The sequence below is a fragment of the Morone saxatilis genome, unplaced genomic scaffold (assembly GCF_004916995.1).
Source record: "Morone saxatilis isolate NCDOM2014 unplaced genomic scaffold, NCSU_SB_2.0 Contig18, whole genome shotgun sequence".
NCBI classification, from domain to species: domain Eukaryota; kingdom Metazoa; phylum Chordata; class Actinopteri; family Moronidae; genus Morone; species Morone saxatilis.
In genome coordinates this window covers 15273747-15284352 of record NW_023339740.1, presented here as the reverse complement: position 1 = coordinate 15284352, position 10606 = coordinate 15273747, and the positions used below count along the sequence as shown (strand labels likewise).

General features: G+C 37.7%; 1 protein-coding gene across 2 annotated transcripts in view; it reads right to left on the bottom strand.

Moving 5' to 3' along the window:
- The window catches only part of LOC118328796 (inter-alpha-trypsin inhibitor heavy chain H3-like), a gene marked incomplete in the record, with an annotated part of 15130 nt that extends 4615 nt beyond the window's left edge, over positions 1 to 10515 (bottom strand). Inside the window, 19 exon segments of one of the 2 annotated variants that reach the window (XM_035662700.1) lie at positions 1535 to 1585; positions 1788 to 1829; positions 3419 to 3457; positions 3598 to 3633; positions 4067 to 4075; positions 4293 to 4313; positions 4397 to 4617; positions 5351 to 5472; positions 5565 to 5744; positions 5868 to 6049; positions 6249 to 6359; positions 6451 to 6619; positions 6767 to 6883; positions 7054 to 7182; positions 7877 to 7987; positions 8098 to 8260; positions 8534 to 8638; positions 8776 to 8936; positions 10396 to 10515. In XM_035662700.1, coding sequence (XP_035518593.1) covers positions 1535 to 1585; positions 1788 to 1829; positions 3419 to 3457; positions 3598 to 3633; positions 4067 to 4075; positions 4293 to 4313; positions 4397 to 4617; positions 5351 to 5472; positions 5565 to 5744; positions 5868 to 6049; positions 6249 to 6359; positions 6451 to 6619; positions 6767 to 6883; positions 7054 to 7182; positions 7877 to 7987; positions 8098 to 8260; positions 8534 to 8638; positions 8776 to 8936; positions 10396 to 10467 — 2041 coding nt within the window. 2 annotated transcript variants of the gene reach the window in all.
- Between the last annotated feature and the right edge of the window lie 91 nt (positions 10516 to 10606).

Genomic DNA, 10606 nt, shown 5'->3' with positions numbered 1-10606 from the left:
TTGTCTGGCTGGGGTTCGCTATACTGCAGGCAAGACAGAAGATAGAGAGAGCAAAGACAGAGAGCCAGTCAGCCTTCTGAACCCAGCCGATACCCGACGACGAGTGGCCACAACAACCTGAAACTCAGCAGCCTGAGAACGGGTCGCCCACTGGCATACATGCTGCACTGGTGATTTTACCCACCGTTGCAAAGAGACAGTAATGGACTTATAGGTTTTATTTATTCAAGAGGCATTTTAGGACTTTTACTGTGCATTTTTATTTTTTGTTTATATGGTTATAACCCTTTTTAAAACACACTTTTACTCGTGGTTTTAATTATGATCATCCCTGATTTTAAAATAACCTCTGTGAGTCCAGGGCACTGTTAACCCCGGCCTTTTTAATTATCTTTTTTTTTTTTTTTTTATGTAATATTGATATCCCGTTATTTTTAAATTTAATATTTAATAAATTGGTTAAATTAAATAAAGCGTGAAGAAGAAACTACGGTGGCCGTGAAATGCATGGAAAACATGCATGTCCCTATCTAGAGGCAAGCTGTGTTTCAGTAGTTCAGCATGCCCTCATTGACTTCCACACTGCTGCCATAAGTGTCGTTTAATTTGTCGAACTGAAGTAAACTTGGTGAGATGGACCCTCGGAGGGCTGAGGGAGCGAGTGAACAATGATGGTCACTACAGAGGTGTATATCACTCACGATGCATTGCAGTTATGCATTTGGTGCAATGGTTAGGTGGAAGTAATGTACGTAAAATTCTGTTATTTATTTAACAGGGACAATCTACACTTATCAACATTTCAGTTTACACATCTAAATGATCTAAATGAGCTAATATTCATCTGTATAAAAAACATGAATGAAATTGTTTTTGAATTTAAATATTTCATTGAAATGAATGCAGGTATTTCTGATGATTTATAAAAAGTAATATAGTACTATAAAGAGAACTGGATACAGTGTTGGAGGCAATGCTCTGTTCATTCCTATGAAAGCTGCTCAGTGGCGCAAGAGGTCAAAAAAGCCATTAAGAAATTACCCAAATGCATGCGTACTGCGCACACGCACTAAATACTTCTGCTGGTCAACAGTCTATGGTAACAGATACATAATGATTCCTATATACAGGTGATTATACACTAAATGAAAATATACCTATGCATATTTCCTCCTTAATGTTACACACTGGACCTTTAATTGTAGCCCAAACTAAAATACAGAAATTCTTGAAAAATAAATAAAGTCAGGAAAAAGCACAAGAGCATTATACCTCTACCAAGGAAGTTATGTTTTTGTAGATATGCTCCGTTTGGCTAATTTATGTATGCACCTACAATTGACTGTCTTTGACTATGTATGTTATGATGCAGTTCCTGGAGATTTCTATTCATTTTTCAATCATTAGAAGGATGGATTTAGGATTGTCCAGCCTTGGTTGAGGTATGTGCTTTTTAGTTAAACACTTGGTCTGTTGGTACCATAATTACCAAATTAGAAGGATGGATCAGAAAGGGCACGGAAAAAAAGTTTACCTTTGGGATGCCTTCGACGATGCTGTAATTGTGGAATGATGCCACTGGGATCTTTATATAGATGTGGAAAATTGTCATATTTAAGAATTAAACACCTTATCTATTATCTTGCATGTACTTTTTCCTGAAAAAAAATATCTGACACAACTATAGCTAGTAATAAATAGAAATGCCCAGAAGAATTAGGGTCTAAAAACTCTAATACACATTCCAGAGACTAGGAGGACTTGGAGGTTTGAGGTTTTTGTGATACCTTGAGAGGCAACATATCCAAAAGTGCGAAACTGACCACTTCCTATTGAAAAGAAAAAGATAACATAAAAAGAAATTATCATTAATTGTAAATGAACTTGCAGCCCCCTAGTGTGTCTAAGGGAGGGACCCAAAGGTCACTCTCTTCTGCTGACCTATAAAGGATCCATAAAGGATCAGCAAGAAGGATTTAAATTAAGTTAAATAAATTGATATTTTGTAATTTTATAGTTGTAATTTTGTAATTATGAATACAAAACTATTTCAAAATTATAAAAAAAATGTACATGGGTAAAGCTAGCCATTCAAATATCCATTAAGTTCATTCAAATAAGCAAGGGCCTGTCATGGACCAAGCAGCACATCCCTATCACATATAGTTTTAACTGAGTTTTATTGTAATTATGAAAAATTATATATTATATATTATATATAGGTGCCAAACTAAAGAATTATGGGAAGAGTGAAATCTTTGAAGTGTAACAGTCATATGTTAAACTTTTGTGACGTCACCCATTGGTGTGTGGAGTAGCGTTTTGAAGCCTTGAGTTGGCATTATGGTCGTGACGTTTTTGTCAAGCCAGCAGCACCGACCTACTGTGAGTTGAGTTGTCATTTCTCTATAAGGCTCAATACTCTCAGCTTCTTTCTGCAACCCACTAACCATAGCTGTTACAAAGAGGTTGGTAGGAAACTTAGTTTGTTAAGCATCGATTAGTTTTACTAATATACTGCAAAGATGCAACTTTCTTCAACATCAGCGGCATCCAAACGTTACACCTTTTGTTTCTATACTCCATATCCGTTAGCTTGAGCGCCATTGCCTGAGGAGCGTTGTTGTGGCTAACCAATGTGCTGGAGTTCAAGTGGGAAGTAACAAATTACAAATATATCAGTACTGTACCTTAGTAGTTTTTTTCATGTGCTTTACTTGAGTATTTATTTTTCTGACAAATTTTGACTTTTACTCCTTACATTTCAAAAACTTTACTTTGAATGCATTTGAGGGGAATTATTAATTATCGCTACGTACACAGCCATCACGCGCTGTTATCTACATGGCACAGCGCCTAGTATTAACACAGTCTTTGTAACTTATGGTCAAGCTGTTCCATCCTTTGCAGGGCTCCACACACTCATAGACACAGAGAGAGAGAGAGAGAGAGAGAGAGAGAGCAGACAGACAGTCAGCAGAGAGGCCGCAGTGCAGTTTACACAAGTACACAGTTAAAGAAGTGATATTTCGGGGTCATCCCTATGTTCCCCACTAAGGTTACGGTTAGGCTGAGGGGCGGACTGGAGCCTGGAGTCACCGCAGGGTGGTTAGGGGGTTAGGGTTCCCCGGTCCCATACAAAGCGGGGAACATAGGACCCGGGGAACATAGACACGCTCCCGATATTTCCATCTGCTTTGTCCATAGGTTATGACAAAAAATAATAGTTATTTACTAAAATGATCTTGATAATAACAAATTATTGGTGCAAAATTACATGTTGTGTCAGTGTTATCGTGTTCAGGAGCATCATTCATTTCAATCAATGCTCTACTATTGATTGGGTTAGGGTTAGGGTTAGGGTTTGTCATTGGTCAACTTTAATCAGTACAGGATTAGCCAACATGTAAACCAGTACCTTGAGGAGTCAACAGTCTGGTGACGGCAAAACCTTGTCCTGCCGATAACACGTCAGAAGAGAGAGAATGTATGCTGTATGTTTGCTATACACCGTAATATTGAAATACATTATATTATTAATCAATTAATAGTGCATCTGTTATGTCTGATCGTTGCAGATGTGTACATGTGTCATACCTGTCCTGCCAGGCGATCCAGGCGGTCCAGGCGGTCCTAAAAAAAAGATGGTGACAAAAAATAATAGTTTTTTACTTAAATGATCTTGATAATAACAAAATTGCATGTTGTGTCAGTGTCATCGTGTCCAGGACCATCATTCATTTAAATCAATGTTCTAATATTGTTGCATGATACTTAGCAGTTTCACTGTATTGATATTCTGCCAAAAGCTTTGGCTTTTCGTACACATCGTCATTGGTCAACATTAATCAATACAGGATTAGCCAACATGTAAACCAGTAGCTTGAGAAGTCAACAGTTTGGTGAGGCCACCATCTTGCCCAGCCGATAACAGGACTCGAGAGAGAATGTGTGCTGTATGTGTGCTATACGCTGTAGGCTATACTGTATATCTAAATATATTATATAATTAATTCATAGTGAATCTGTCATGTCAGATTGGTGTAGATGTGTACATGTGTCATACCTGGTTGTGCTGAAAAGAAAAAAGATGATGACAAAAAAAAAGTTACTTATTTACTTAAAAAATTGTGATGATAACAAATTATTGGTATGCAATTAATGTTTATATTAATAAACATAACGAACCAGAAAATGTAAAGGTTATAAAAGAGTTACTGAGACTTTCTTTGCACTGCATTCAAACATTGTAATTACACCACCTGATACCAAATCATGCAAATGTGTCTTACCTGGAGATAAACCTTGCCTTGCTAAGAGAGAAATGTAGAAAAAGAGATGCTAAACACTATTGATTTTACATCGTGTTTGTTTCGTTCACATTCGTGTTACTCACCACTTAAACTTGTCCAAGGGGTTTGCCTGCCAAGGGGTTGACCAAAAGGTAGCCCTGACAGTTGTCTTTCACCTTCTTTTGGTTTATGGAGCACATCTGTGTTCTCCCCTTGGGGCTTGGTGACCACCATGGATGTGAGTGGGGTCACAAAGCTATATTTCAGTGATAGCCTCAAGGTCTCATTCTTCACGTTCTCCTTCTCAGGTCCAGATAACTGCAGTCTTTGTCACAAATCGACATTACAATGAAGTATCACTGTGTATGCTAACGCTATCTTTTGATAATACGTTTGTTGTATCTTCTGTAGCTGTTTGGATTTCCAGACTATTTTTAACATTAGAATGCATTAGCAGCAAAAGTAAAAACTGTAGCCTAGTTGGACAGGAGAGAGGAAAGTAGTAAAGTTCCGGATTCATCAAGAGGCTGAAAATTTATTAACATTTGATGTGAAGTGAATGTTGAAAACTGCAGCAGGATGCAGGTTTATTCCTAATAAGAAGATTACGAAGAGATAGTACTAGAACTGGCACATAAACTCTTCCACATAAATAGTTAAGTAGTATTTTGATAATTTTGTGTTTTTTACATTTATTTATTTCATTATTTTTTTTATATTTCGGAGATTCCTCTGCATACTAATAGCGGCAGTTTGCATACGCCCACTGGTACATGTGCCATCGTTTGAGAACCAGTGGTCTAAGTCATAGAGAAATTGATAAACATTCTCTGGTTCAAGCTTCACGAATGAGAAGATTTGCTTTGTTTAATTGGATTGGTATATTAAAATCTTTTGGATTTTGGACTGTTGGTCAGACAAAACAAGCAATTTAAAGATCACCTTAGGCTCTGGAAAACTGTGATGGGATTGAATAAAAATATGAAGGTTGCAGCTCTTCAATAAATAACTGATTACAAAAAAGAACAAATAGAAAAGATGGTCAACATCATGCTCACTCTTTTTCCAGAAGCTGTTTGACTGTGAGGTAGGCCCAAACCCTCTGGATGTGGCTGTCAGACATTGTTCCAGTGGAGTCCACAGTGGTGTTTGTTTCAGAAAACACCACTCTTTTACTGGTCTGTCACAGTCCAAATAAATTGTTATGTGAGTATACACAGGGACTTTCACAATCATTTTAGAAGATTACAGCTGATGTGCAGCGATCCTTACCGAAACGGCAATAACTTGTGGAGTAAAGGTTTCAATTTCGTTGTCTGTGATCTGACCAGCCACCACAATCTCAGAGCCATTATAATATTGGCTGAAGTTAGTCTGGGTTAGATTGTTGGCTCCAATATAGATCATTGTCACATCTGTCAACAGAGGAGTGGCCACCTCTTCATAGAAACCCTGTTGACATACGGATGGATATGGACAATGTCTCCACAGAAAAACATGATCCATTTTATCTATGGAAATGTAGCAACTCACAAGTATGCATAATGTGACAGAAGTACAAGTGATTTAAAATACCGTCAGCTGTAAATCAGCATCAGAGTCTTCATAAATCCGTCGTGCCACACCATTGTTCTGCAGCGACATCTTCTTAAGGAACTCAAAATTGACATCAAAACCAAAACCGAGACAGTAGAGTGGAAATTTGTCTGCGATAACCCTTCTTACATTTGACTGTATTCTTTCGAGATTTGTCTCCCCTGAAAAGAAGACAAGACGCGTGTTTTAAAAAGGCAAGTTAGACTTAGTAGAAGTTACAATGTGTACACATAAACCAATTTTATATAACATAACTATAAAAATTGTCAGCGTTATTTTCCATCTTCAAAGTCCCACAAGGAGGGCTTTAGCTCATTGCAGAGTTTTTTGAGTTTGTGTGCATGTGTGTTTTATTGTAACCTGCAGTTGGGTCTCCATCAGTGAGAAGAATGAGGATAGATGCTGAACCTTCTCTGGGATGTGCATTCAGCATACGTGCTCCTTCCAACACTGCTCTGTTAATGTCAGTTGCTGAAATGAAACGGAAGAGAAAAAAAATCATTACTGCTGTTCTGCTGTCAAATGTTCACATCACTTGATAAAATATTTATTAAAGCCTCACCTCCTCTATCAGTAATGCCCCGTGCAAATGTCTTGGCACTGTTCAGGTTTTCTTTGTTGGCCTGAACAAGTTCTCGTTTCCAATGAAAAATGTCACTATCAAAAGTGATAAGACCGAAGTGATCATCTTCTGCCAGGTCATTTAAGATATGAATTAATGCTATGCGGGTCTGGACAAAAACATGATTTACACATTAGAACTTTTATTCAAGTAATAAAACATGTAATAATATTTTTTTCATGTGTGTTCTTAGTTCCTGTATTAGACTAATTTATTACATTAAAATGTCTCCTCTACTAACACTCAAAAATAGTACCTGTGACATTTTCCTGCCATGCATTGAACCACTTTGATCAATGATGAAGACAACATTTTTTGGTATGGGGGGAAGATTAGATGGAGCAAAGTGATGAACAAAGTATCCAGCTGATCTCTTGGGGGGGATAAAAAGAAAGTTTGATTCGTTAGAAAAGATTGTTGAAAATACAGCAGAAGATAAAATATACATTTGTTTGTTATTTTTATTTTAGCTCAGATTGCTTATGTACAATTCTAATCAGCTATTCAAAGAACAGTCTTCCAGAAGATGTACTCTTTCTGTACCTTGATGTCTCCCAGTGAGGTGTCCCTGTTGACATCATAAACAATAACTAGGTCTCCATTCATACCCTGATCTCCACAGCCATCACATGTTTTCTGTTGGTCCTCTGTTGGGTAGAAATACACCCACGCCTGGCAACAGGATGAATCAGGTTTTTATAGACTCTTGTTAGACACTAAAATTAACAAATGGGTTTTGTTGGTTGCCTTTTGTTAAATTTAATTAGATTAAACCTTACTGTCACTGCACAGTGTTCAGCAATACAGGTACAACAAATACCATGAAGTGCAATCTGTTGCAAAAGTGCATTTATATTTATAAAACCAAGAGATGTGCACAAGATAACCAATAAGGCAGAATGTAGTATGTCCAGTGTCAACAGACATAACTTTGATAAGCAGTGTAAACAGTCCAGTAGCCAGTGCCATTATGGCGTGTTATATATGGTACAGTTAAAGGACCAGTGTGTAGGATTTAGTGGCATCTAGTGGTGAAGTTCCACATTGCAACTAATCGAATTGAACTAACTCATGCCTGTATCTGATGATGGGCTGTGAAGTGTTTATGAGAAACTATGGTGTCTGCGAAACTCACAAAAAATGCAAGAGCCCCTGTCTACAGCCAGTGTTTGTTTTGTCAGTTCTCTATGGAAGGTGACCCACGGTACATTTACATTAGTGTATAATCAATGGAATTACCTTGCCAGTTGCCAATAGATGCTCCTGAATGTTACACACTGGACCTTTAAACACTTAAATGTGGGTCAGCATACGATAGCAATTGCAGTATTGATTACAGATAATTCTGCACCACTGCATGATGTACCTGTTTATCGACATGTGTTTTTGTGATTGCATTAGCCATGGCGTTGGTGCTTAGTCCTCCTTTAACATCGATGAACTTGATGCCAGCATTCTCATTAATGTACACATCAACCTGGCATTGAAAAAGAAATCAAATAGTTAGAACCTCTGACCACTGACGATGTATTACCACAGCATTGTTCTCCTGGAATCACCGAATAGATGCCAATAGGAAAGACACACCTTGAAGTCTTTGACAGGCTGCATGGGTCGAGCATGGATCTGGAGCTCGTACTTGCCAAGCCTACGTTTCAGCAGTTCCTCATATGTGAGCTCAAAGGTGACTTTTTTGTGAGCAGCCACAGTCACAGAGGTCTTAAATTCCTCAAGGGTCCTCCCTACAGAACTGCAAAAGAGACGATAATCATTGCAAAAAGGCAGTGGTTCCCAACCTCCTCTGACTGGTAACCCCTTAAATTCAAAGTGTGGATATTAGTTGTGAGTAGTTCAACTCAAGAGTGATTTTTCTTTTATAGATTTCACAGAAAAAATAAACAAAAGTTTGTGCAACTGAGAATCTAATCTCTTGTCCCGATTGACACACAGGGCCGTTCTACAAAATGCAACACTTTATAACACTATAAGACTTGGCAAGAAATTGATTCCTTGATCGATGTACCTGACAAGCCCAGCACTTTGGCCACGTGACACAGCCTGAGTGTACTGCCGTTTAGCTTGCTCCTTAGCTTTCACAACACCATCATACTCCTGGCCATCTATCAACCTGAAGAAGATCATGGAAAAGTCCATTAATATACATACTACTGAGCAGCCCATGATTTATTTTCATGATACTTCAGTGTATAATTGTTTATGTGCACATTCCTGTTAAAATTTGCAGATCATTTTTGCTTCACACACATTTTAAATTTACTGATGAAGGCGTTCTTGGGAATCCGGACCTGGAATTCTATTTCCTTTGATACATCCATACGATTGGCCACACGGCTTGTGATGACAGTGGTGGCATAACGACTGTTCACTGTGGAGTTGATGTGAAAGCTGTAGATGTCCCAGTCGTCCTGATTAAATACAGGAGGCACATTTCACAATAAAAACTTGTTTAGTTGATCTCACTGGCTGACAACCAGCTGACCAAAGATCATATGGTGGTGTTTGTGGGTGGCATCAGTGAAATCTCATTGGTCTAACTGCAGAAACACCCCCATTCTGGTCATTTTTCATCCAGTGAATTCACATGGCAATCACTATTCCTTAACCTCAACATTTACCAAGTCTAACCTAGAATGTAATGATTAACATCATGGGGACCAGCTTGTTGAGTCCCCCTGTCCCCAGCGTGATCGTGTCTGCAGTGTTATTGCCCCACAACATGAGCAATACACATTCACACACACAATTAACGTTTTTGTGACTCAAGAGGACATTGCATTGTTGTCTTACAATAAGTCCCTGGAGTTTTACCGCAACTCAACCCAAACCACTACCAAAGTCAAAGTCTTAACCCTAGAATTTAATGGATCAGTGACTTTGTCCCCACAACAAGAACAACAACCCAAGCACACTCACAGACACACATACAGAACATATGAGACAAAACTAAAGGTAGAGAGCCAGCAGGTCCTTCAACCAGAGTTGAGTTTATCAGAGGCAAAGTTCAGTGTGTTGCGGCTGACAGAAAGATGCGTAGATACAAAAAAACAACAACAAGCAGATAGCTGTGGATTGTGGTAAGATATATACATATGTAGTCAATAGATTCTGATTCCTTGCAATCAAGGTTATTATAGTTAACTAAAACTAGAATAAAAAGTAAATCTATGTAGGAAAAAAACATTCTACTTAAATACAAACAAATAACTAGACTAACTGAAAAAAATGAAACAACATTGTTAGCTTATAAAACTAACTAAAATAAAAATGTAAAAACCAGAAATATCTTAAGTTTTAGTCTTTGTAACTTTGGTCAAACTTGTCAACACAATGAACATGAGGCAGGAGCCCATCTAGAGCTGCTGTCGAATGCTGTTAAATGAATGAATAAATAATCACATTTTAGACTAAGTGATGGGCTTGAGTGAATTAGGAAACATGTCCATTTCTAATACCACCTTTAGACATTTCTATTCAATTATTTACTAATGTGCTGCAATAATGTAATTTTTCTTTTGTTAAAATATTTTTCTCTACATGAATATTTCTCTAGATCTGTGCATGAGGAGGCATTGGTGCATTTGTTTAGACTGGGATGTCTACATGACTATGAGTCAATCTGTTTGTATTGTAATGCCTATTCTGAACTTCTTAAATCTTGCCCCTGACAAATACCCACATATTATAATAAAAAACATAAACTAATACTGAAATTTAAAAACAACAGCTGAACTGAAAGCAAATCATTTTCTGTAAACTAAATGAAACAAAAAAATAAAATAATAAAATAAAACTAATGAAATATACAAAATTAGAGTAACTCGGCTAGCAATGTGGTGCTGTGTCCTTTAGGTTTTGTGACCTTACCTTGTTTGGAAGGGTGGTAACCAAAGCAAGCAGCAGCCCAATGAGGGTGATTTGCACCACAGCTCTCTCCATGTTGGCTCCCACCAGAGTGCAACTCAGGCAGATGAAACAGTCTTTTAAACTCAAACAGATAAGGACAGCATTAATGTGTACACATTTTTTTCCCTCTCTCCTCTTTCAACAACCCCTGTACATGTGACAAAAACACACA